This window comes from Heptranchias perlo, chromosome 29 (assembly GCF_035084215.1).
Source record: "Heptranchias perlo isolate sHepPer1 chromosome 29, sHepPer1.hap1, whole genome shotgun sequence".
NCBI lineage: Eukaryota > Metazoa > Chordata > Chondrichthyes > Hexanchiformes > Hexanchidae > Heptranchias > Heptranchias perlo.
This window is the reverse complement of record NC_090353.1, coordinates 38,769,236-38,796,488: the sequence shown is the minus strand read 5'-3', so window position 1 is coordinate 38,796,488 and position 27,253 is coordinate 38,769,236. Positions and strand designations below refer to the sequence as shown.

Here is a 27,253-nt window from a genome sequence, read left to right as displayed (position 1 = left end):
TTTTGATCCATTTTTAAATGTGTATTTTATTTGACTTCAGCAGAAACAGCATTGGTTCCATTAAAAAAAATTCCATTGTATTTTCAATTAAAGTAACAGGGACAAAACCCAGTCTGTGGTTGTTAAAGGGACGGTTTGAATCGTGGCCCTCAGAACGTTGCTGGTCTAGGAATGGGTCTTGGTTGATTGGAAAACAAAGACTGCAAGAATTAAAAATCTTTGCGCTTTAATTTCCAAACTAACATCGGAATCCTGTGGCAGTGCAGACAGATTTCACTGACATAATGTTCCATACGTAAACTGTAAAGGAGGAAGAGAATTCAGCTTTGGATCTCTGATGGTCTGCAGATCACCAGTCTCAGGGAGTGACTCCAGCAATGTTTTTTAGAAAGCGCATCTCGTTACAATCTATGTTCCCTAACCCACCCTCTCAAACACGTCAGGCTAAGGCGGTCCCTCCTTTCCCTCCAGTGATTAAAATGTAAACTTGTTTGAGCCAGACGACATGGAGGCACTTGGGGTTTATAGTAGTCGCTGCAGACCAAGCACTAGGCCATACATTTAGAGAACTTTCTCCTTCCTTCAGCTTTTGAACAGGCCACTGGTTTCTTACCCTGGGAGACACAAAACAAAGTTCTATTAATAGATTGTAACACTGCTGCAGCACTGAAATCAACTTTTCACACACTTGTCCTGCCACCACACCTGTGGATCGCAGTGAGAGGAAGCATAGCCACTAGTCACTGGTTTGATGTATGGTGCAGCAACGTTCCCAAATGGCAATTTATTCAAGGATGAATTCATGAGAATCAAAACTGTTACAGTAATATTGGGGTAAATGTCCAATTGCGATTAGGTGGGAGTTGTGAATCAGTGTACTGATCGATCAGCATAGGCAGGCAGCTCACCCATTGTGGGCTGGAAATCCAGCGGCTCCTCGACAAAGCAACGTCTTTAGCATGGGGGCAATCCCAGGGGGCATGGAACGATTGGCAGGGGAAGGGTAGATTATGTGGGGTCAGGAAGAACATAAACGCAGCGGTCCCTTTAAGAATCGCCCTCAGTTTCCTTGGTTTCCCTTTTCCCCCGTCCCCGCTTTCCACTCTTCCCCGGCCCTCAGTTTCCCCACATCCCCTGCTCATGGGCGATCTCCTGAACTTCTCGCAACACATTTTGGTGCTGCCGCAAAACCACCAGCAAAAATACCCCGCTAAAGGGACTGACCTTTATACGGTAAATGCAATGTGTTGGTCACGTGATCAAACCTCCAGGAATGCCTCCAACCAGAGTTCGCAACCCCAGTCCAAATGTTTGTCTGTGTGCCACATATACAGTTTAATTCCCTGTTCCCATTAATTCCCAGATACCTCAAGTTGATGCTACTAACAGATCCTGGTGTTCTGATTTAAGATTTCTCTCCCGGTGTTCAGGGCTGAGCTCTAGTAGCCCCTGACCCAGAGGTTTAATGAGGCAATTATAAGAAAAATGAAAAAGCCCGGCAGAACATTTTTAAAGGCATAAAAGGGATGATTGAAATTCACACAAAAGCTGAGGATAGCTGAAGAAAGGGTTTTTAAAAAATTCATTCTGGGGATGTGGGTGTCGTTGGCAAGGATGGCGTTTATTGCCCACCCTTAGATGGCCTTGAGAAGGTGGTGGCGGACCTTCTTCTTGAACCGCTGCAGTCCATGTGGTGAGAGTGCTCCCACAATGCTGTTAGGTCAGGAGTTCCAGGATTTTGACCCAGCGACGATTACAAGTATTAGAAAAAGAAAGCATGAGAAAAGTTATTACCACCATGATATTAGAATGTCTGGACTTAAGCCCCAATTTTAATGGGGGCAGGTTTGGAGAGGGAGGTCCAGGTGGCATTACAATATTATGGGCAGGTAGCCCTCCCGATTGCCTACAGAATTGGACAACCCACCCACTGCTGCACCCAACCTCCGGCACGACTCCAGTCTGTACTCAACATGGGGATGGTCCCCTTAGGCAGGGATGCATTCCCTGCTTTCATTTATAGTGTTCAAACTGCTTTGAAACTGGTGGAAAACAGTCACTGGCAGCTAATATGAGCAGAAATCTGTAGAAAACCAGCCAATTTCTTGGGTGAGACCCTCAATGTTTGCTCCATTGAGATTTAAAAGCAGTTGGAGGCATGGATATCATTGAGGACAGCACATCTCAGCTCTTCACAATGAACCTTTATAGAACACTGGTTCGGCCACAACTGGAGTATTGTGTCCAATTCTGGGCACCGCACTTTAGGAAGGATATGAAGGCCTTAGAGAGGGTGCAGAAAAGATTTACTAGAATGGTTCCAGGGATGAAGGACTTCAGTTACGTGGATAGACTGGAGAAGCTGGAGTTGTTCTCCTTAGAGCAGAGAAGGTTGAGAGAAAATTTGATAGAGGTGTTCAAAATCATGAGGGGTCGAGACAGAGTAGATAGAGAGAAACTGTTTCCATTGGCAGAGGGATCGAGAACCAGAGAAACAGATTTAAGATAATTGGCAAAAGAACCAAAGGCGACATGAGGAAAAACTTTTTTACGCAGCAAGTGGTTATGATCTGGAATGCACTGCCTGAAAGGGTGGTGGAGGTGGATTCAGTCGTGGCTTTCAAAAGGGAGTTGGATAAGTACTTGAAGGAAAAAAATTTGCAGGGCTACGCGGAAAGGGCGGGGGAGTGGGACTAGCTGGATTGCTCTTGCATAGAGCTGGCGAGGACTCGACGGGCCAAATGGCCTCCTTCTGTGCTGTAACCTTTCTATGATTCTATAAATGATGAAACTGCAAAAGGCCGTTTTCTCACTCACCTTGTAGGTGCTACAGACGAGGCTAAAGAGCGAATTCACAGCCTCAACCTCCAACTCCTCAGTGTGTTTCTGTAAAAGAAACCAAGATTTGAACATCACAGCAGAATCAACAACAACAGCAACTTGCATTTATTTAGCACCTTCAACATAGTAAAATGTCCCAGGGTGCTTCACAGGAGCGATTATCAGACAAAATTTAACACAGAGACACATAAGGAGATATTAGGACAGGTGACCAAAAGCTTGCTGGAAGAGGTAGGTTTTAAGGAGCGTCTTAAAAGGAGAGAAAGGTAGAGAGGTAGAGAGGTTTAGGGAGGGAATTCCAGAGCTTATGGCCCAGGCAGCTGAAGGCACGGCCGCCAATGGTGGAGCAACTAAAATTGGGGATGCGCAAGAGGCAAGAATTGGAGGAGCGCAGAGATCTCGGAGGGTTGTAGGGTTGGAGGAGGTTACAGAGATAGGGAGGGGTGAGGCCATGAAGGGATTTGAAAACAAGGATGAGAATTTTAAAATTGAGGCATTCCTGGACCTGGAACCAATGTAGGTCAGCGAACATAGGGGTGATGGGAGAACGGGACTTGGTGCAAGTTAGGATATGGGCAGCAGAATTTTGGATGAGCTCAAGTTTATGGAGGGTGGAAGATGGGAGGTCAGCCAGGACAGCATTGGAATAGTCCAGTCTAGAGGTAACAAAGGCACGGATGAGGGTTTCAGCAGCAGATGAGCCAAGGCAGGGGAGGAGACAGGCGATGTTACGGAGGTGGAGGTAGGCGGTCTTATGTGGCCAGAAGTTCATCTCAGTGTTAAATAGGTTGCCAAGGTTGCGCATGCTCTGGTTCAGATTCAGACAGTGGCCAAGGAGAGGGATGGAGTTGGTGGCTAGGGAATGGAGTTTGTGCTGGGGACCGAAGACAATGGCTTCAGTCTTCCCAATATTTAGTTGGAGGAATTTTTTTCTCATCCAGTACTGCCTGTCGGACAAGCAGTGTGACAAATGAGAGACAGTGGAGGGGTCGAGAGAGATGGTGGTGAGGTAGAGCTGGATGTCGTCAGCTCTTATGTAGAATCTGACGGGTTTTGGCTTAGAATTATTTTTATAATTCTTTAGACTTCTCAAAAAGCCCTCATGGATAAAATTTCATATTTACACAATCATGGAGGAAAAGACAAATCTGAGGCTGGAGGAGTGACTGTACATGGTGGGAGTGTAGGGAGTGTACACAGTGGGACCGCAAACGGTGGGAGCATGGGCACCGCAGATACAGGAACATAGGAACAGGAGTAGGCCATTGAGCCCCTCGAGCCTGTTCTACCATTCAATGAGATCATAGCTGATCTATGACTTAACGCCATACCCCTTAGATTTTTGTTAACCAAAGGTACTATCCATCTCGGATTTAAAATTAACAATTGAGCTAGCATCAACTGCCATTTGCAGAAGAGAGTTCCAAACTTCTACCTCCTTTCCAGGTAGAAGTGTTTCCTAACTTCACTCCTGGCTCTAATTTTTAGGCCATGTCCCCTAGTCCTAGACTCCCCAACCGCAGAAATAGTTTCTCTCTATCTACCCTATCAGTTCCCCTTAACATCTTGAAAAATTCGATCAAATCACCCCTTAATCTTCTAAATTCCATGGACTACAACCCTAGTTTGTGTAATCTCTCCTCGTAATTTAACCCTTGGAGTCCAGGTATCATTCTAGCAAATCTACACCGCACTCCCTCCAAGGCCAATATCTCCTTCCTAAGGTGTGGTGCCCAGAACTGAACACTGTACTCCAGGCGTGGTCTAACCAGGGCTTTGTATAGCTGTAGCATAACTTCTACCCCTTGTATTCTAGTCCTCTAGATATAAAGATCAGCATTCCATTAGTCTTTTTGATTATTTTCTGTACCTGTCCATGACGTTTTAATGATCTATGTACATGGACCCCTAATTCTCTTTGAACCTCCAATGTTTCGAGCTTTTCACCTTTTAGAAAGTACTCTGATCTATTCTTTTTAGGTCCAAAGTGGATGTCCTCACACTTGCCCACATTGAAATCCATTTGCCACAGTTTTGCCCATTCACTTAATCTATTAATATCTCTCTGTAATTTTCTGCTTCCATCTACACTACTTACAATGCTGCCTATCTTTGTGTCATCAGCAAACTTGGATATGTGGCTCTCTATCCAGTCATACAAGTTGTTAATAAATACAGTGAATAGTTGCGGTCCCATCGCAGATCGCTGTGGGACTACACTAGTCATATCCTGCCAATTTGAGTACCTGCCCATTATCCCTACTCTCTGTCTCTTGCTGCTCAGCCAATTTCCTAACCAGGTCAATAATTTGCCCTCAATTCCATGAGCTTCAACTTTAGCTAACAGACTCTTATGAGGGACTTTATCGAATGCCTTCTGGAAGTCCATATAAACAACATCCATAGACATTCCCCTGTCCACTACTTTAGTCACCTCTTCAAAAAAGTCAATCAGGTTCGTCAGGCATGACCTACCTTTTGCAAATCCATGCTGGCTCTCTCTGATCAGCAGAAAATTTTCAAGGTGTTCAGTCACTCTATCTTTAATTATAGACTTAGTAATTTCCTGACAACAGATGTTAGGCTAACTGGTCTTAAATAGCAGAGTGACGTGCAATTTTCCAATCTAAAGGAATGGTTCCTGAACCGAGAGAACTTCGGAAGATTATAGTTAAGGTTTCTGCAATGTGCTCACCTACTTCCTTTAAAACCCTGGGATGGAAGCCATCTGGTTCTGGGGGTTTGTCACTCTTTTTAGTGCCATTATTTTCTTCATTACTATTAATTTGCTTACATTAATTATGGTGAGTCCCCAACCCTGATTCAAAATTAGTTTCCTTGGGGTGTCTGGCACGTTATCCTTTTCCTCTACTGTAAATACTGATGGAAAATAATTATTTAACATGTCCGCCATTTCCTTATTTTCATTTACAATATCACCATTATCAGTTTTTAAGGGGCCCACATTGCTCTTGACCACCCTCTTTTTCCTAATATAATTGTAAACATTTTTTGTGTTTATTTTGATATCCCTTGCAAGTTTCTTTTCATAACTCTTACTATCTGTTTTGTCACCCTTTGCTGTTCTTTGTATCTCTCCCAGTCATCAGGATTTGTGCTATTTTTTGCATTTTTGTATGCTTTTTCTTTTAGTTTTATGTTGTCCCTCACCTCTTGTCATCCATGGCTGTTTTTTTGGCAAATAGAGTTCTTGCCCGTAAGGGGCATAAACTGATGCTCTATCATGTTAAATTCCTTTTTGAACACCTCCCATTGATCTTCTGTCATTTTACCCATTAACACATTTGCCCAGTTTACTGTGGACAGTCTCTGTCTCGTCCCATTGAAGACGGCCTTACATAAATTTAGAATCTTAGCAGCTGATACGGGTTTCTCCCTTTCAAACACAACGTTGAACTGGATCATATTATGATCACTGTTAGATAAATGTTCATGCACCGTTAGGCTGTTAACTAAATCTGGCTCATTATTCATTATTAAATCTAATATGGCGTGCCCCCTTATTGGTTCTAGGACATGTCGTTGCAGAAAGCTGTCCTGAATACACAAGAAATTCGGGGAGCATCGATGGTAGAATTCAGGAATGAGCTATGTTTGAGGTATCTGAAAATATCTAGTTACTGTATATGCATTAGATACGTTGCTTTCTTGAGCAGAGTGCATCTTTCCATCTTACCCCATTGACTAGGATCCAGGGAACATATTGGTGCGGTGGGTTTAGTGCTCTGGTTAGTTCTGCATTCTGGTGCATCAGTTTGTTTCCCAGATCGCCTTTTATGCAGTTTTCAATGGTAGTCCAGGAAACATTGGGCTCGTAAACCTGGAGACACTGCAGAGACCAAACAGTAGAGCTTTAATTTGATCTTTGAAACTAAGCTCTAAACTAAAAGAATGGCAGCTTCATTCCCTTGCAAAAGGTTCAAAGTTTCCTCCTGCACAAACTGTTATTTCAGGGAGGGATCTGTGGGTTTTTGAGCAAGACTCCGATCTCAGACATCAATCTGAGGCATGGGCAGAAGGTCAGTTCTCACACCATTTTCTGCTGTTCACCCTCTATTAACCAATTCAAGAACCCGACTAACACTGGCACGGAAGGACTGGTTAACGCGGCGTTGAATCAGGAAGGAGCAGTGACTATCTAGAAGTTCAATGCACAGATGTTCTGAGTGAAAGGGGAAGCACAGTGACCAGAAATCTTTGATGGAGAACGGAGGAGGAAGTGGAGAGCAGTCATATAAAAACATAAGAAATAGGAGCAGGAGTAGGACGTACGGCCCCTCGAGCCTGCTCTGCCATTCAATAAGATCATGGCTGATCTTCTACCTCAACTCCACTTTCCTACCCGATCCCCATATCCTTGATAATCCGGGACAGAATTAACAGTCACTTGGACAAGGGTGGATTGATTAGGGGAAGCCAGCACAGATTTTAAAGGCAAATCGTGTTTAACTAACCTGAGAGTTTTTTGATGAGGTAACAGAGAGGATAGATGAGGGCAATGCAGTTGGTGTGGTGTATATAGATTTTCAGAAAGTGTTTGATAAAGTTCCTCGTGGTAGGCTTGCCATTAAGATTGCGATCCATGGAATAAAGGGGGCAACAGCAACATGGATACAGAATTGGCTAAATGACAGGAAACAGAGTAGTGGTAAACGGTTGTTTTTCGGACTGGAGGGAGGTGTGCAGTGGTGTTCCCCAGGGGTCGGTGCTGGGACCACTTCTTTTCATGATATGTATTAATGACTTGGATTTGGGAGTACAGGGCATAATTTCAAAATTTGCAGATGACACAAAACTTGGAAGGGTAGTGAACAGTGAGAAGGATAGTGATAGACTTCAAGAGCATATAGGCACGTGGTCAGGGACAGGAGGGTGTGACTGTGAGAGAGGCAGGTACGGGGATCCAGGAAGTGGTATTGCAGGAGCCTCAGTCCCTGCGCTTGTCCAACAGATTTGAGATTCTTCGCAACCCTTGTGGACAAGTGCGGGGACTGCGGGGAGGACGAGCAAACTGACCACGGCACTGTGGTACAAGAAGCCGTTCAAGTGGGGGGGGGGGAGTAAAAATGAAGGTGGTTGTAGTAGGCGACAGTATAGTTAGAGGGATAGACACTGCTCTCTGCAGCCAAGAGCATGAGTCCCGAAGGCTGTGTTGCCTACCCGGTGCCAGGGTTAAGGACATCTCCTCTGGGCTGGAGAAGAACTTGGAGTGGGAGGGGGAGGATCCAGTTGTCGTGGTCCACGTAGGTACCAATGACATAAGTAGGACTAAGAAAAAGGTTCTGCTGAGAGAGTTTGAACAGCTAGGGACTAAATTAAAAAGCAGAACCACAAAGGTGATAATCTCTGGATTATTACCAGAGTCACAAGCAAATTGTCACAGGGTAAATAAGATCAGAGAGGTGAATGCGTGGCTCGATGGTTGGTGTGGGAGAAATGGGTTTCGATTTGTGGGGCACTGGCACCAGTACCGGGGAAAGAGGGAGCTGGTCCACTGGGAGGGACTGCACCAGCACCATGCGGGGATCAGAGTTCCAGCGAATCGAATGACTAGGGAGGTAGACAGGACTTTAAACTAAATAAGGAGGTGGGGGGGGGGGGGGGGGGGGGAGGGGAGGGTCCCGGTGGAGAGAAATCTAGAATGCTAAAGAGAAAAGGCACAGAAGCAGTGCAGACAAGTGAATGGGGTAAGGATAACCAGATTGTGTCAGGAAGGGACAGGGCACACAAACAAAAGAGTGAACTAATAAACAGGGTCCAGGTAAGAAAAAATGGTAAGAAGACAAATAGGGCCACAGTACAAAAAAATGTTAAAAAGACAAATCTAAAGGCACTGTATCTGAATGCACAAAGCATTTGTAATAAGGTAGACGAATTAACAGCGCAAATAGATGTAAACGGATATGATATAATTGCAATTACAGAGACATGGCTGCAGGGTGACCAAGGCTGGGAGCTGAATATCCAAGGGTATTCGATATTTAGGAAGGACAGGCAAAAAGGAAAAGGAGGTGGGGTGGTGTTCTTAGTAAAGGATGAAATCAGAGCAGTAGTGAGAAAGCATATTGGCTCAGAAAATCAAGATGTCCGAGCAGGACCGGGACCAATGTCCTCGCGGGGGTGTTTGCGAGTGCTGTTGGGGAAGGTTTAAACTAGAGTGGCAGGGGGATGGGAACCTGAGCGGGGAGTCAGAAGAGAATAAAATTGAGAGCAGCAAAAGAGGGGAAGACCCAGGGGAAATCTACAATACAAATAGGACAAACAGTTGTTCAAGAACAAGTGAGAGGGAAAAGCATAGAGCAGCGGAAAGAAAGTGTACTTTAGGCACGACAGATAAAATAAAAACTAGAAAGCGTAAGGCGATTAACCCAGCATCAAAGCTGTGGCAGGGGGTTGGGAACCTGAGCAGGGAAACAGTGGAAAGCGTGTCAGGAAGGGACAGAAGGTATGGAGTAAAAGGTAAAGTGTTAAAAAAGGAAAAAGCAGGAACTAAGTGTCACAAAACATATTTGAAAGTTCTTTATCTGAATGCACGTAGCATTCGTAACAAAATGGACGAGTTAACGGCACAAATAACTACATATGGGTATGATCTTGTGGCCATTATAGAAACATGGCTGCAGGGTGACAACGACTGGGAATTAAATATGCCAGGGTATTTAACAAATCAGGAAGGACAGGCAGGAAGGAAGGGGAGGTGGGGTGGCTATGTTAATAAAGGAAGGAATCACTGTAATACAGAGAAATGATATTGGGACAAAGGATCAGGATAATGAAACAGTTTGGGTAGAGATAAGGAATAAGGGGAAAAAAAACACTCGTGGGCGTAGTATATAGGCCTCCCAATAGTTGCAACTCTGCTGGAAGAAGTATTAATCAGGAAATAGTCAGGGCATGTAATAAGGGAACAGCTATAATTATGGGGGATTTTAACTATCATATTAACTGGACAAATCAAATTGGGCAGGGCAGCCTTGAGGAAGAGTTTATTGAGTGTATTAGGGATGGATTTCTTGAGCAGTATGTAACTGATCCTACAAGGGGGCAAGGAACCTTGGACCTGGTCCTGTGTAATGAGCCAGGATCAATTAATAATGTCCTAGTTAAGGATCCCCTTGGAATGAGTGACCATAACATGGTTACATTCCATATCCAATTAGAGGGTGAGAAGGTTGGTTCTCAAACAAGCGTACTGAGCTTGAATAAAGGAGACTATGATGGTATGAGAGCGGAATTGATTAAAGTGGACTGGGAAAATAGATTAAAGGGTAAGACGGTACATGAGCAGTGGTGTTCATTTAAGGAGTTATTTTACAACTTTCAAAAAATATATATTCCACTGAGGAAAAAAGGGTGTAAAAGAAATGACAGCCATCCGTGGCTAAGTAAAGAAATTAAGGATAGTATCCGACTAAAAACAAGGACATTAAGGTAGCCAAACTTAGTGGGAGGATAGAAGATTGGGAAGTCTTCAAAAGACAGCAAAAAGTAACTAAAGGATTCATTAAGAAAGGGAGATAGATTATGAAAATAAATTAGCAAAAAATATAAAAACAGATAGCAAGAGTTTCTTTAGTTATATAAAAAGAAAAAGGGTGGCTAAGGCAAACGTAGGTCCCTTAGAGGATGAGACCGGGAAATTAATGGTGGGAAACATGGAGATGGCAAAAATGCTGAACAAATATTTCGTTTCAGTCTTTACGGTAGAAGACACTAAGAATATCCCAACACTGGACAAACAGGGGGCTCTGGGGGTGGGAGGAGCTAAATATGATTAAAATCACTAAGGAATTGGTACTCAGTAAAATAATGGGACTCAAGGTGGATAAGTCCCCTGGACCTGATGGCTTACATCCGAGGGTCTTGAGGGAAGTGGCAGTAGGGATCGTGGATGCTTTGGTAATAATTTTCCAAAATTCTCTGGACTCGGCAAAGGTCCCGGCAGATTGGAAAACTGCTAATGTAACACCCTTATTTAAAAAGGGTAGTAGGCAGAAGGCTGGAAATTATAGACCAGTTAGCCTAACATCTGTGGTGGGTAAAATTTTGGAGTCTATTATTAAGGAGACAGTAGTGGAACACTTGGATAAACATAATTTAATAGGACAAAGTCAGCATGGCTTTACGAAGGGGAAGTCATGTCTGACAAATTTGCTTGAGTTCTTTGAGGACATAACGTACAGAGTGGATAAAGGGAAACCAGTGGACGTAGTGTATTTAGACTTCCAGAAGGCATTCGACAAGGTGCCACATAAAAGATTATTGCTCAAGATAAAGAATCACTGGATTGGGGGTAATATTCTGGCATGGGTGGAGGATTGGTTATCTAACAGGAAGCAGAGAGTTGGGATAAATGGTTCATTCTCGGACTGGCAACTAGTAGCCAGTGGTGTTCCGCAGGGGTCGGTGCTGGGTCCCCAACTCTTTACAATCTATATTAACGATTTGGAGGAGGGGACCGAGTGTAACATATCAAAGTTTGCAGATGATACAAAGATGGGAGTGAAAGTGGAGAGTGAGGAGGACATAAAAAACCTACAAGGGGATATAGACAGGCTGGGTGAGTGGGCGGAGATTTGGCAGATGCAATACAATATTGGAAAATGTGAGGTTATGCACTTTGGCAGGAAAAATCAGAGAGCAAGTTATTATCTTAATGGTGAGAAACTGGAAAGTACTGCAGTACAAAGGGATCTGGGGGTCCTAGTGCAAGAAAATCAAAAAGTTAGTATGCAGGTGCAGCAGGTGATCAAGAAGGCCAACGGAATGTTGGCTTTTATTGCTAGGGGGATAGAATATAAAAACAGGGAGGTATTGCTGCAGTTATATAAGGTATTGGTGAGACCGCACCTGGAATACTGCATACAGTTTTGGTGTCCATACTTAAGAAAAGACATACTTGCTCTCGAGGCAGTACAAAGAAGGTTCACTCGGTTAATCCTGGGGATGAGCGGGTGGACATATGAGGAGAGGTTGAGTAGATTGGGACTCTACTCATTGGAGTTCAGAAGAATGAGAGGCGATCTTATTGAAACATATAAGATTGTGAAGGGGCTTGATCGGGTGGATGCTGTAAGGATGTTCCCAAGGATGGGTGAAACTAGAACTAGGGGGCATAATCTTAGAATAAGGGGCTGCTCTTTCAAAACTGAGATGAGGAGAAACTTCTTCACTCAGAGGGTAGTGGGTCTGTGGAATTTGCTGCCACAGGAAGCTGTGGAAGCTACATCATTAAATAAATTTAAAACAGAAATAGACAGTTTCCGAGAAGTAAAGGGAATTCGGGGTTACGGGGAGCGGGCAGGAAATTGGACATGAATTTAGATTTGAGGTTAGGATCAGATCAGCCGTGATCTTATTGAATGGCGGAGCAGGCTCGAGGGGCCGATTGGCCTACTCCTGCTCCTATTTCTTATGTTCTTATGTTCTAATCAGTCTGGGTGAAGTTAAGAAGAACCAAGGGGCAGAAAACACTGGTGAGAGTTGTCTGTCGGCCTCCAAACAGTAGTGGTAATTTAGGGGATGGGATCAAACAGGAAATTAGAGATGCATGTAACAGGGTACTACAGTAATCATGGGTGACTTTAATCTATATATAGACTGGCCAAACCAAATTAGCAATAATACTGTGGAGGATGAATTCCTGGAGTGTGTACGAGACGGTTTTTTAGACCAGTACGTTGAGGAGCCAACCAGGGAACAGGCTATCCTAGATTGGGTATTGTGCAATGAGAAGGGGTTAATTAATAATCTTGTTGTGTGGGATCCTTTAGGGAAGAGTGACCATAACATGATAGAATTCTTCATTAAGATGGAAAGTGAAGTAGTCCAATCCGAAACTAGGGTCCTAAATCTAAACAAAGGAAACTATGAAGGTATGAGGAATGAGTTGGCTATGATAGATTGGAAGCTTCATTAAAAAGCATGACTGTGGATAGGCAATGGCTAACATTTAAGGAATGAATGCATGAATTGCAACAATTATACATTCCTTTCTGGTGCAAAAACACAAAAGAAAAAGCGGCCCAACCATGGCTAACAAAAGAAATTGCGGATAGTATTAGATCCAAAGAGGAGTCTAAAGTGGCCAGAAAAAGTAGCAAGCCTGAGGATTGGGAGCAGTTCAAAATTCAGCAAAAAATGACCAAGAGATTGATTAAGAGGGGAAAAATAGAGTATGAGAGTAAACTTGCAAGGAATATAAAAGTGGACTGTGAAAGCTTCTACAAGTATGTAAAAAGAAAAAGATTAGTGAAGACAAATGTAGGTCCCTTACAGTCAGAAACAGGAGAATTTATAATGGGGAACAAGGAAATGGCAGAGCAATTAAACAAATACTTTGGTTCTGTCTTCATGGAAGAGGACACAAATAACTTCCCAGAAATGCTAGGGAACCAAGGGACTAGTGAGATGGAGGAATTAAAAGAAATTAGTATTAGTAAAAAAAGTGCTGGAGAAATTAATGGGACTGAAAGCCGATAAATCCCCAGGACCTGATAATCTACATCCCAGAGTACTAAAAGAGGTAGCCATGGAAACAGTGGATGCATTAGTTACCATCTTCTAAACTTCTATAGATTATGGAACAGTTCCTGCAGATTGGAGGGTGGCAAATGTAACCCCACTATTTAAAAAAGGAGGGAGAGAGAAAGCAGGGAATTACAGACCGGTTAGCCTAACATCAGTAGTAGGGAAAATGCTAGAGTCTATTATAAAGGATGTGATAACAGGACACTTAGAAAATATCAACGGGATTAGACAAAGTCAACATGGATTTATGAAAGGGAAATCATGTTTGACAAACCTACTGGAGTTTTTTTTTTTGAGGATGTAACTGGTAGAATAGATAAGGGAGAACCAGTGGATGTGGTTTATTTGGATTTTCAAAAGGCCTTTGATAAAGTCCCACATAAGAGGTTAGTGTGAAAAATTAAAGCACATGGGATTATTGGTAATATACTGCCATGGATTGAAAATTGGTTAACAGACAGGAAACAGAGAGTAGGAATAAATGGGTCTTTTTCCGGGTGGCAGGCAGTGACTAGTGGGGTACCGCAGGGATCAGTGCTTGGGCCCCAGCTATTCACAATATATATCAATGATTTGGATGAGGGAACAAAATGTGATATTTCCGAGTTTGCTGACAACACAAAACTAGATGGGATCATGAGTTGTGAGGAGGATGCAAAGAGGCTTCAAGGTGATTTAGACAAGTTGAGTGAGTGGGCAAATACATGGCAGATGCAGTATAATGTGGATAAATGTGAAGTTATCCACTTCAGAAGGAAAAACAGAAAGGCAGAGTATTATTTAAATGGTGATAGATTGGGAAATGTTGATGTACAAAGGGACCTGGGTGTCCTTGTACAACAGTCACTGAAAGCAAACATGCAGGTGCAGCAAGCAGTTAGGAAGGCGAATGGTATGTTGGCCTTCGTTGCAAGAGGATTAGAGTACAGGAGCAAGGATGTCTTACTGCAGTTATACAGGGCCTTGGTGAGACCACACCTGGAGTATTGTGTGCAGTTTTGGTCTTCTTACCTCAAATGATATACTTGCCATAGAGGGAGTGCAGCGAAGGTTCATCAGACTGATTCCTGGGATGGCAGGACTGTCATATGGGGAGAGATTGGGTCGACTCGGCCTGTATTCACTCAAGTTTAGAAGAACGAGAGGGGATCTCATTGAAACAGATAAAATTCTGACAGGGCTAGAGACAGACTGGATGCAGGGAGGATGTTTCCCCTGGCTGGGGGGGGGGTCCAGAACGAGGGGTCACAGTCTCAGGATACAGGGTAGGACAGTTAGGACTGAGATGAGAAGAAATTTCTTCACTCAGAAGGTGGTGAACCTGTGGAATTTCCTACCACAGAAGGCTGTGGAGGCCAAGTGACTGAATATATTTAAGAAGGAGCTAGATAGATTTCTGGACACAAAAGGCATCGAGAGGTATGGGGAGAGAGTGGGAATATGGTATTGAGATAGAGGATCAGCCACGATCATATTGAATGGCGGAGCAGGCTCGAAGGGCCAAATGGTCTACTCCTGCTCCTGTTTTCTATGTTTCTATGGGCGGACAGGTGGCAGATGAAGTTTAGCGTGGAAAAATGCGAGGTGATGCATTTCGGTAGGAAAAATGAGGAGAGGCAATATAAACTAGAGGGTACCATTCTAAAAGGGGTAGAGGAACAGAGGGATCTGGGGGTATATGTGCACAAATCTTTCAAGGTGGCAGGGCAGGTTGAGAAAGCGGTTGGAAAAGCATATGGGATCCTGGGCTTTATAAATAGAGGCAAAGAGTACAAAAGCATGGAAGTCATGATGAACCTTTATAAAACTCTGGTTCAGCCACAACTGGAGTATTGTGTCCAGTTCTGGGCACCGCACTTTAGGAAAGATATGAAGGCCTTAGAGAGGGTTGAGAAGAGATTTACTAGAATGATTCCAGGGATGAGGGGCTTTAGTTACGTGGATAGACTGGAGAAGCTGGGGTTGTTCTCCTTGGAACAGAGACGGTTGCGAGGAGATTTGATAGAGGTATTTAAAATTATGAAGGGTCTAGACAGAGTAGATAGAGAGAAACTGTTCCCATTGGCGGAAGGGTCAAGAACCAGAGGACATAGATTTAAGGTGATTGGCAAAAGAACCAAAGGTGACATTAGGAAAAACTTTTTTATACAGCAAGTGGTTAAGATCTGGAATGCACTGCCCGAGGGGGTGGTGGAGGCAGATTCAATTGTGGCTTTCAAATGGGAACTGGATAAGTACTTCAAAGGAAAACATTTGCAGGGCTACGGGGATAGGGCGGGGGAGGGTGACTAGCTGGATTACTCTTGCCTAGAGCCGGCACGGACTCAATGGGCCAAATGGCCTCCTTCCGTGCTGTAACCTTTCTATGATTCTATTCTATGAATAGATGAAAATTAAGATCAAGTGAGCCACACAGCTGTGTTTCTGCACAACTAACTATTTAACATGGGTTAGATACAGAGTAAAGCTCCCTCTATACTGTCCATCAAACACTCCCAGGGCATATACAGCACGGGTTAGATACAGAGTAAAGCTCCCTCTACACTGTCCATCAAACACTCCCAGGGCAGGGACAGCAATCCCCCGATTATGTGTCAAAGGCCTGTGAACAGGTGTTGCAGGAACACACCATGTGACCTGTGGAGTTTCTCATTAGCCCGTTAGCTGTGCAGCCACTCACTGACTGAATGGTGAGTTGACCGCGTCTAGCCGCGCAGGTAGAAGGGTCTGTCCGTGTCTAGACACGCTGGCAGAGTTCGGTTACTTACCAGCTCAGCTGCTGCAACCACGTTGTCTGCCGATTCCATGCAGAAAATAATTGGGAAATATCGGGAGGGGTCCTGAAGGGTATGCATCAGACAGGCCTGAAAATCAAAACATCAATAAGGAGAGCATTTACAGCAAAAATTCAAATATCACAAGACTACCAGTGACTCCAGGACTCGTGCTCAGGATTCCCCACATGGTGACTTTGTGATATTGGCTGACCTGCAAAGTTAGACTGTACTGGGGCTCGGGAAACAGAGGGTCACACTGACCAGATCCTGTATCAGGAACGTAAGGTGTTGGAGGGAGAGAGCAGGGGGCAGGTGGTAGGGATTTTGAGAGTCACATTTTCCCCAGTGTGCTGAAATAAAATTGTAAACGATTTTACAACACCAAGTTATAGTCCAGCAATTTTATTTTAAATTCACAAGCTTTCGGAGGAGGAAGGAGGAAGCCTCCGAAAGCTTGTGAATTTAAAATAAATTTGTTGGACTATAACTTGGTGTTGTAAAATCGTTTACAATTGTCAACCCCAGTCCATCACCGGCATCTCCACATCCTGAAATAAAATGACTACCCAAGGAATAAGTATCAGAGAAAGCTTTTCATCTCTGTCCCAGAGCTGGCGACTTACATTTGGGGGGGGGGGGTGTGAGGGGAGGGGAGGGGAGAAGAGAAGAGGGGAGGGGCCATTGAGGTACAAAATATTCGCAACTCAGCATATCAGTTTTAAAGTTCAACGGCTCGATTTTCACACCCCGAGTGGGTGTGTTCGTGGTGGGGTGGGGGGGGTCCGAAAATCGGGGATTCCCGGGGCGGGTCCGGAGCCCGGCTCCAACCCACCCACTTCTGGGTTCCCCAGTGACGCGCTGACATGCGTGCGCAGGCCCCGCATGCAGGACTCCCGCTGGCAATTAAAGCCAGTGGGGTGACACTTAAAGTGATTAAGTATGTACTTCAGGTCGTTTGCAGACCTGATATTTTAGGAGGGGTGGGATTTTCAAGTCAACTGGGACTGTTTCCCGTACTGGGGGAAACACTCCCAGTTGAAATGGACATGCTGCAGCCATCAGCCTGTGGCAGCTGCAAAGGTCCATTTTACAGGTCGGACCCTCACTCATTGTCCAAAGTGACAGAGTGGCCTCCTGCAAAGTTTGGCCTCCACCACCCTCCTCCTAACAATAAAATTGAGAGGCCACATGAGATGGCAAGGTCGAGGGGGCGGCCCTGAATACGGGTAGGGGAGTTTATATGGAGGGAGAGATTAAGGGAGGAGAGAGAGCATGAGGAGAGAGAGCATGAGGAGAGAGAGCATGAGGAGAGAGAGCATGAGGAGAGAGAGCATGATGAGTTGCAATGGAGGTTGAAATCACTGAGGATGAGAAGTCGCTTGGTGCAGAGGCTGAGGGAGGAAAGCAGTGAAGATACCTCGGTGAGAAACTTGGCGTGGTACTTGGGAGGGCGGTAAAGAACGAGGATTTTAAAGGAGAGGTGAAAGGGGTGGAACAAGGCGAGATACTCAAAGGAGAAGGTGCCAGAGGAGTAGGGGAACAGACCAAGGTGTGATTTGGTGATGAGGGCCACACCATCACCGCGGCAGGCTGGGCGGGGCAAACGGTGGAAAATATAGCCGGGCGGGGAGGGTTCATTAATGGGGAAGGTGTCATCAGCCATCAGCCAGGTTTCCGTGAAGGCCATGACATCTATGCAATCATCCACAATAAGCTCATGGATGGCAAGGGCCTTGTGCACAAGTGAACGAGCATTCTGGAGGGAGATGCAGAGAGGGACAGTGATAGCTGATCTGCTGGCAGAGTCCACAAGGTCAGCGCTGGGAAGAGTGAGTGAGATCGGCAGGATTAGCCCCCAGTGGGCACGCTGGGTGGGAAAGTTGGAGAGTGTAGGATGGGGCAGTTAGGGTTGCTACTCGTAAAGAGGCAGCCCTTCGGAGAATGCCAAGAGAGGCACAGAGGGAAGATACAGGCTTATTTAAGAGGGAGACTAGCCTGGGACGGCGGCAGGAGAGTAAGAAGGTCGAGGAGTAGTGATGAAGGGTTGGGGGGTGGGGGTGCGGTGGTGGGGAGGGCAGAGTACCCGAGAGGGGAAAAATGAAAGAAGGCCTGACGACAGGAGAGAGGGGGCAGAGGGTGCTTGGAGGGGTAAACAGAAAAGAAGTGAAAAGGGGAATAGAAGTGACAGGCTCAGGTCTGGAGCTATAAATACTGAAGTTAAATACTGTTCTGCAGAGTCACATCCAATTTAATCATGTGGGAAACCTGGGAGGGTGAACAGGAATTTTAAGGAGAGCGACTTTAAATAGAATATTCTCAAGGATATTAGATGTGAGGATTTTGAGCAACGATCATGTGACCCTCATTATTTGCTCAGATCTTGTACCCACCTCAATCATGTTTCCGGTACACTCTAGCTCTCCGTGCTGACAGCTGAAAATCCACTTGCCACTTTCATTTCTCTCCTACAAGAGATGGGACCGAAATGTTAGCGGATTAACAGGAAACATGGCAACCAAGACCCCTCCAGTAAAGGTAAACATGGCAACCAAGACCCCTCCAGTATGGTATGGACTCACTTCAGAGTCGCTGTAAGGCTCTGTCACTGAATAAAGGTTATGGCAAAAATTTCAGCAGCATCTTAGCCATACCTGCTCATTTTGTCAACCCAGGTTCCTCATAGGAGGCAAAGCATGCAGTAGAGCACAGGAGGCCAACTCTCTCCCCAAGTGCAGAGGAAGCTCTGCAGAGCATGGGTAAAATGCTGCAGTGGCAGGGGGCACTGGCATTTATTGCCCATCCCTAGTTGCCCTAAGACGACAATGTTGGGCCTTCTCCTTGAACCACTGGTAGCAAAAGGATTTTGCCACAGATTAGATGCAGTGAAGAGGGAGTCTCACCACTAATGGAAGTTTCCCCTTCTAGTTTTAATTGTTTTTTTTAAAAAAAGGTGTCAAAGATATAACTGGGGAAATATGAATTTCTGCTGTGAAATGAAAATAGAAACTGCTGTAAATATACAGCGGGAACATCAGTATGTGTAAGGAGAGAAGGGTTAGGGTTAACATGAGGTCCAGGACAAAGCAGCCTGCTTGATTGGCACCCCATCCACCACCCTAAACATTCACTTCCTTCACCACCGGCGCACAGTGGCTGCAGTGTGCACCATCCACAGGATGCACTGCAGCAACTCGCCAAGGCTTCTTCGACAGCACCTCCCAAACTAGTGACCTCTATCACCTAGGACAAGAGCAGCAGGCACATGGGAATAACACCACCTGCACGTTCCCCTCCAAGTCACACACCATCCCGACTTGGAAATATATCGCCGTTCCTTCATCGTCGCTGGGTCAAAATCCTGGAACTCCCTAGTTAACAGCACTGTGGGAGAACCCTCACCACACGGACTGCAGCAGTTCAAGAAGGCGGCTCATTACCACCTTCTCAAGGGCAACTAGGGATGGGCAATAAATGATGGCCTCGCCAGCGATGCCCACATCCCATGAATGAATAAAAAAAAAGGTGCAGACTCCAGGGAACCAGCAGCAGGAATGTTTAATCAACAGCAGCAACAGAACAGAATGACAGGGACTGACCTTAATTCAGCTAATTACCATCATGCTGAGTAATGGAGCAAAATCCCTCAAATATCAGTTCTCATTCTTTAAAGTAACATAGAAACATTGACCTTGTTATTAACCCCCCCACAACAGGCGGAAGGAGGTCGGGAGGGCATTAAACCCTATAAAATGGGGAACGCGCCCCCAACCGGCTGTGTATGCTCCTGTTGACGGTTTTACAGTGACGCATTGTGAGATGTGTGAGTGTCCTGTCGTGGAAAGGCGGGCATTGGGAGCCTGATTTACATTTAACAGTTGCCAGCCGGGAATCCCAGCAGTGAAAGGGAGGCTGATCCACAAGGTATGTGCCTTTTCCATCACTCCACGTGGGCCAGGAGGAGCAGAGGTGCTTCCCCCGACCTCTCAAGCAAACCTTCAGCTTCCCTCATACCCTCCCCCACGCCCCCCACGCACTTCCCCCATCCCCGCAAATATCGGGGCCATAGGAACAGGAGAAGGCCATTCAGCTCCTCCATTCAATCAGATCATGTCTGATCTGTACCTCAACTCCATATCCCTTGATACCCTTACCCAACAAAAATCTATCAATCTCAGTATTGAAAAGTTCAACTGACCCCCAGCATCCACAGCCTTTCGGGGGGGAGCAAGTTCAAGATTTCCACTACCCTTTGTGTGAAAAAGTGTTTCCTGATTTCACTCTGAAATGGCTTAGCTTTAATTTTAAGATTATGCCCCTTTGTTTTGGATTCCCACCACCAGAGGAAATAGCTTCTCTGTATCTAACCAAAGGCGACATGAGGAAAAGCTTTTTTACGCAGGGAGTAGTTGTGATCTGAAATGCATTGCCTAAAAGGGTGGTGGAAGAAGATTCAATCACGGCTTTCAAAAAAGAATTGGATAAATACTTGGAAGGGAAAAAATTTGCAGGGCTATGGGGAATGGGATTACTCTTATAAAGAGCCAGCACAGGCTCGATGGGCCGAATATTTTTTACTCATTCATGGGATGTGGGTGTCGCTGGCGAGGCCGGCATTTATTGCCCATCCCTAATTGTCCTCGAGAAGGTGGTGGTGAGCCGCCTTCTTGAACCGCTGCAGTCCGTGTGGTGAAGGTTCTCCCACAGTGCTGTTAGGAAGGGAGTTCCAGGATTTTGACCCAACAACGATGAAGGAACGGCGATATATTTCCAAGTCGGGATGGTGTGTGACTTGAAGGGGAACATGCAGGTGGTGTTGTTCCCATGTGCCTACTGCTCTTGTCCTTCTAGGTGGTAGAGGTCGCGGGTTTGGGAGGTGCTGTCGAAGAAGCCTTGGAGAGTTGCTGCAGTGCATCCTGTGGATGGTACACACTGCAGCCACTGTGCACCGGTGGTAAAAGGGAGTGAATGTTTAGTGTGATGGATGGGGTGCCAATCAAGCGGGCTGCTTTGTCCTGGATGGTTTTGAGCTTCTTAAGTGTTGTTGGAGCTGCACTCATCCAGGCAAGTGGAGAGTATTCCATCACACTCCTGACTTGTGCCTTGTAGATGGTGGAAAGGCTTCGGGGAGTCAGGAGGTGAGTCACTCACCGCAGAATACCCAGCTCTTGTAGCCACAGTATTTATATGGCTGGTCCAGTTAAGTTTCTGGTCAATGGTGACCCCCAGGATGTTGATGGTGGGGGATTCGGCGATGGTAATGCTGTTGAATGTCAAGGGGAGGTTGGAGATGGTCATTGCCTGGCACTTGTCTGGCGCGAATGTTACTTGTCATTTATGAGCCTAAGCCTGGATGTTGTCCAGGTCTTGCTGCATGCGGGCCTCTTTCTGTGCTATAATCATTCTACCCTATCAAATCCCTTAAAATCATTTTAAATACCTCGATTATATCACCTTCTAAACTCAAAGGAATACAAACCAAGTCTATGCAACCTATCCTCATAATTTAACCCTCTAAACTCCAGTATCAATCTGGTGAATCTGCACTGTACCCCCTCCAAGACCAATATATCCTTCCTGAGGTGCAGTGCCAAGAAATGAACGCTGTCTCCAGATGGGGTTTGACTAAGACTCTGTACAACTGAAGCTTAACTTCCTCCCTTTTGTATTGCAGACCCCTTGAGGTAAAGGCCAACGTTCCATTAGCTGTTTTGATTACTTTTTGTACCTGTCCAATAGCTTTTAGTGATTTGTGTAACTGGACACCCAAATCCCTTTGCTCCTCTACAGTTTCTAGTCTCTCACCATTAAGAAAAAGATCAAGTGACAGGCCAGTCAAGAAAAGGCTACAAGAGGTTCTAACATTTGAATGTGAAAATAGAACAACATTAAATTCCCAGAACAGAAATTCAGAAAGAAAGCAGAAGTGGTAAATGTGGGTTAAACAAGTAAAGCTGTGCAGTTGACGCAATGGTGGATACAACATTTCCATAGGTCACTTGGCTCTGGGTGACTCAACATTCCCAAAATCTGCAACACAACATAGAAATCATGTAGAATGCCTCTCACTTCTCTCTATAATTTCAGATTGAGAATCTAAGACTGCATTTTACAAGCTGCTTCTATCTTTCTCCCTTGACCTTACGTTTCTGACATAGAATGCCCTGAGAGAAGAGGGGAAAAAAGTCAAACAAGTTTCCCACTCCTGATCTATGATCTCTCCTGGATCAGATGAAGCTACACCCCAGCAATAAAACAGGCCTCAACATCCATTGCAACAGCAATGGGAATGTGGTCCAAGCACATGAGGGCAACTGGAAATCCTCAACAGCACCAATCTCCAACCAGAGGAATTGTCAATCAAGATGTAATTCTATGCAATACTAAACGCCCAAAAGATGATTTTATAATTATGGTCAGATCAAGGCCCATGTATTGTTTTAATACAAAAATACAGAATAATGTAGCTTGTCCTGTGCACTGAACCAATATGGCAGCAGTGGTGGGAAATAGTCCAAAGTGCAAACAGGAGAGAAGGAGCGAGGACCTAGCACAGTGGCAGCTGTCCCAGCTCCGAGTCAGAAGGTGCAGGGTTCGATCCAGAGCTTCAGACAGTCCCGGCGACGGGAGACCGGAGGACACAGATTTAAGGTAATTGACAAAAGAAAGAGAGGCAACGTGAGGAAACATTTTTTTTTAAATACAGAGAGTTGTTATGATCTGGAATGCGCTGCCTGAAAGGGCGGTAGAAGCAGATTCAATAATAACTTGCAAAAGGTAATTGGATAAATACTTGAAGTGGAAAAATTTGCAGGGCTGTGGGGAAAGAGTGGGGGAGTGGTACTAATTGGACAGCTCGTTCAAAGAGCAGGCACAGGTAGGATGGGCCAAATTGCCTCCTTCTGTGCTGTACCATACTATGATTCTAAAGGCTGTTTGAAACAGGGACATTGTGAGCTGACAATTTAATGGTTCAGTCTGTCTGGGGGAAGGAGCAATGGCTGACCAACAATTGAGGCACTTGAGGTATTGGGCCAGTTTCCACTACGGCAGGAAAAGTAAAGAAGGCTTTAGAGTTTTCTAAAATTATGAAGTGTGAATAGAGGAGTCAGTAATGAGTGGTCGTCAATTTAAAACTGTTCCTAAGAGAGTAAGGTGAGAGGTTGGAGGGAAATGCTTTATCACGGAATGGTTGAGGCAAAGACCATTAAGGTAAAATGAAATAATATTTGAATCAGTGGAAGAGACTCCGCAATGGGGAAAGAGTGGGATAGTGGGATTAGTTTGGAATTGCTCTAAGAGCTGGCGCAGACCCGATGGGCTGAATGGCCTCCTTCTGTGCTGTGAACCTCATTGGTTCGATAATTTTTTTTTTGATTAAAAAGAGCTTCACTTTGGGAGATGCCACCGAGCAGTACATGTGCTACATTAAACCAGGCACAGAGTTCACTAATTTACAAAGATATAAATCCAACCTCAATTTCTGGGGAAAGTTTAACCACAATTTCTGCTGAACTCAAGTCTTCCTCATTCTTTTTTTTGACTGAATTCAGATTCTGCAGAAACTGAAGTTGCAAGTTATTGGAACAGTCACATGGGCCTCCTGGTCTTGGTCTCTACCCCCTCTTTGCATGTCCTCATTTCCTCTTCTTTCCCCCTTCCTCACCCAGCCTGCCCAGCCTGGTTTCTGCCAACTGCCTTCACGCCCCTCCCTAAACTCGTCTTGGCCTACCTGCTCCACCTTTGACTGCTGCCACCATAAGTAATGATGTATCTTACCTCAGCATTTCCATATGGGACCAGTGTGACATTCATTATGTTACTCAGCATCAACCAGGTGGGAAACAACTGAAACACAAGAAAGCCACGGCACGCTCCACAGAGACTCTCGTAGTACAAGCTGATCTCAACGTTATCAACGTCCTTCTTCAGCTTGAACTCTGAGCACTGATGTTCCACCTACGAGGGGGAAGAGAGAGAGAGAGAGAGAGAAAAGCAGCAGATTTCAGTTGTTTAATATCACATTTTAATCACAGGAGCAGAAGGAGGCCATTAAGCCCCTCGAGCCTGTTCCGCCATTCAATTAGATCATGGCTGATCTGTACCTCAGCTGCATTTACCCACCTTTGCTATATATCCCTTGATAACCTGACCTAACAAAAATCTATCAACCTAAGTCTTGAAAGCTCCAAATGTTCACTAGCATCCACAGCCTTTTGGGGGAAGAGAGTTCCAGATTTCCACTCCCCTTTGTGTGAAGAAGTTCTTCCTGACATCACCCCTGAACGGCCTGGCTCTAATTTTAAGATTGTACTCCCTTGTTCTGGACTCCCCCACCAGAGGAAATAGTTCCTCTCTATCTACCCTATCTAATCATATGGTCATTCTAAACACCTCGATCTGATCACCACTCAATCTTCTATCCTCGAAGGAATACAAGCCTAGTTTATGCAACATGTCCTCAAAATTTAACCCTTTACTCCCAGTATAATTCTTGTGAATCTAAGCTGTACCCCCAAGGCCAATATATCCTTCATGAGGTGCGGTGCCCAGAACTGAATGCAGTATCTCCAGCTGGGGTCTGACCAAGGCTCTGTACAACTGAAGCACAACTTCCTCCCCTTAGTATTCCAGCCCCCTTGAGATAAAGGCCAACATTCCATTAGCCTTTGATTATTTTTTGTACCTGTATACCAGCTTTTAAATGATTTGTACACTTAGACTCCCAAACCCCTTTGCTCCTCCACAGTTCCTAGTTTCTCACCATTTAGAAACTATTCTGATTTGTCTTTCTTGGATCCAAAGTGGATCACCTCATAGTTCCCCACGTTGAATTGCATCTGCCACAGTTTTGCCCACTCATTTAATCTATCTACGTCCCTTTGTAACTTCCTGCTCCAATCTGCACAATTTACTGTGCCTAACAGCTGGCACCAGTGGAACCCGCACCTTAGAATCGTAACGGAGGGCGGTCACCACCAGTGGAACCCGTACCCCAGCATCGTAACAGAGGGCGGTCACCACCAGTGGAACCCGTACCCCAGCATCGTAACAGAGGGCGGTCACTACCAGTGGAACCCGTACCCCAGCATCGTAACAGAGGGAGGTCACCACCAGTGGAACCCGTACCCCAGCATCGTAACAGAGGGCGGTCACTACCAGTGGAACCCGTACCCCAGCATCGTAACAGAGGGCGGTCACTACCAGTGGAACCCGTACCCCAGCATCGTAACGGAGGGCGGTCACCACCAGTGGAACCCGTACCCCAGCATCGTAACAGAGGGCGGTCACTACCAGTGGAACCCGTACCCCAGCATCGTAACAGAGGGCGGTCACCACCAGTGGAACCCGTACCCCAGCATCGTAACGGAGGGCGGTCACCACCAGTGGAACCCGTACCCCAGCATCGTAACAGAGGGCGGTCACCACCAGTGGAACCCGTACCCCAGCACTGGTCAGCACCTTTGAGAGGAGGAAAAATGGATTCCAATTTGCTTCATAATTACCTTAATAACCAATCACAAGCTTTGAGTGTACAATTGAGCAGAGAGCTTCAGAAATTGGTCTTCCATTGGTTCTGGGAAAAATTTTAAGAGCCCAAGACGTAGGATGAAATTACTGAACAGTAAATGACATTGAGCTAATCAGCCAATCCGTGAAGGACTGATTGCACTTGATTAATTTATTTGGTCATTGAGGAAATCGCAGTGTGCGGATAAAAGCGAATGTGGTGAATGCGAAGACCTGGATTGTCAGGGGAGGAGGTTGGGGGTGACTTTCTGAACCACGCACTCCGTACTTTTCGGGGGGAATGGGACTAACAGGTTATAAATTTGCAGGTCTAAGTATTGCCCTGTTTTTCTGTTCAGAAAGCTGATTTTGACCAAAGTGCGAGCAGTGCTGTAACCCCATTGAACTCCCACAACTGCCTAATGGCTCTTGGTGAAAATTGAAGCCACTTTGTGCGTTTCTTTTGTACTTTCACCAACCCTGAAACTGCTCAATGTGAGAATTACCTCGATCGGAGAAAACGGTTTTAAAAAAAAAGACAAAACACGTCAACTTAAACTATTCAGATTAAATTTTAATTTAAATGCAGCTTTAATCGGACATTATAGTTTAAGAAGTTGATTAGTTTTTGTAACTTAGAAGCGTACCTGACAGGCGACTGCGATTTGATACGAGCTGCACCACTGAGAAGGGGAGTAATGACAGGCTGGGCTCCCCTCTCCCTCCCTTACTGTCCAGAGCAGCAAACACACCAGCACAGCCCAGACACTCATCCTCCTTCAATCAATTCAGAACAAGCTCGGGAATCCCCAGCACCAAGATTTATATAGAGGTGACTTCCTGTACCTCCCACATGACTAAACTGAGTCAGGGAGCGGCTAATCCCTCGGGTGTTGAACTCACAGCTGCTCAAAGGACCTCATCTGACTCATTCTGAACTTCCACAAAATATAAATTCAAGAACATACGGGCAGGAAAAAAGCCGATGATCCATCCAGCCCACAATGGTCGGAACATCGTGACTACAAAACAGTTTCTATTTTCTTTTAGTCCAGTTTTTATTTTAATAAATAATTCTGATTTATTGACCAAGTCAAAAAGTTAACCCTTTGAATCAAATGTGTTCAGTTAGACAGTGTGAGTGGAATTTCACTCACCACTCCCTCCATCCCGCACATTTATGCAAAGCACTGATTCCTGCTGTGCCCCATAACCCGATTCCCCGATGCCCCTGAACCCCCTGTGCCCCTGATTCCCTGGTGTCCCCATGCCCCTGAACCCCACATGCCTCTAATTCCCCATGCCCTGAACACCTGTGCCTCTAATTCCCCATGCCCCTGAACTGTGTTCCCCATTTTCCTGTTTCCCCATGCCCCTGAACCTCTAATTCCCCATGCCCCTGAAACCCATTTCCCTGATTTCCCCATGCCCTTGAACCCCTTGTGCCTCTAATTCCCCATGCCCCTGAACCCTGTGTCCCTGATTTTCCCCTGTTTTCCCCATGCCCCTGAACCCCTTGTGCCACATAAGGAATATTGGCTTTTATTTCTAGGGGGATGGAGTATAAAAGCAGGGAA

At 45.3% G+C, this 27,253-nt stretch overlaps 1 protein-coding gene across 1 annotated transcript; it reads right to left on the bottom strand.

The window, feature by feature from the left end:
* On the bottom strand, positions 1-26,533 carry ifi30a (IFI30 lysosomal thiol reductase a). The gene is made up of 7 exons (XM_067968620.1): positions 26,324-26,533; positions 23,946-24,125; positions 18,560-18,634; positions 16,161-16,256; positions 6,539-6,691; positions 2,818-2,886; positions 1-614 (listed from the first exon to the last, which is right to left on the bottom strand). Exons 1-7 carry the CDS (start codon positions 26,447-26,449, stop codon positions 549-551), a joined length of 765 nt encoding a protein of 254 aa, XP_067824721.1. The 5' UTR covers positions 26,450-26,533; the 3' UTR covers positions 1-548.
* Positions 26,534-27,253: the final 720 nt, after the last annotated feature.

Coding starts and splice junctions, on each gene's coding strand:
- ifi30a (XM_067968620.1), bottom strand. CDS start 26,449: ATGAGTGTCTGGGCTGTGCTGGTGTGTTTGCTGCTCTGGACAGTAAGG. Junction 18,635..23,945: donor TCCCATATGGAAATGCTGAG/GTAAGATACATC, acceptor CATCTCTTGTAG/GAGAGAAATGAAAGTGGCAA. Junction 2,887..6,538: donor CCTGGATCCTAGTCAATGGG/GTAAGATGGAAA, acceptor TTTCTTTTACAG/AAACACACTGAGGAGTTGGA.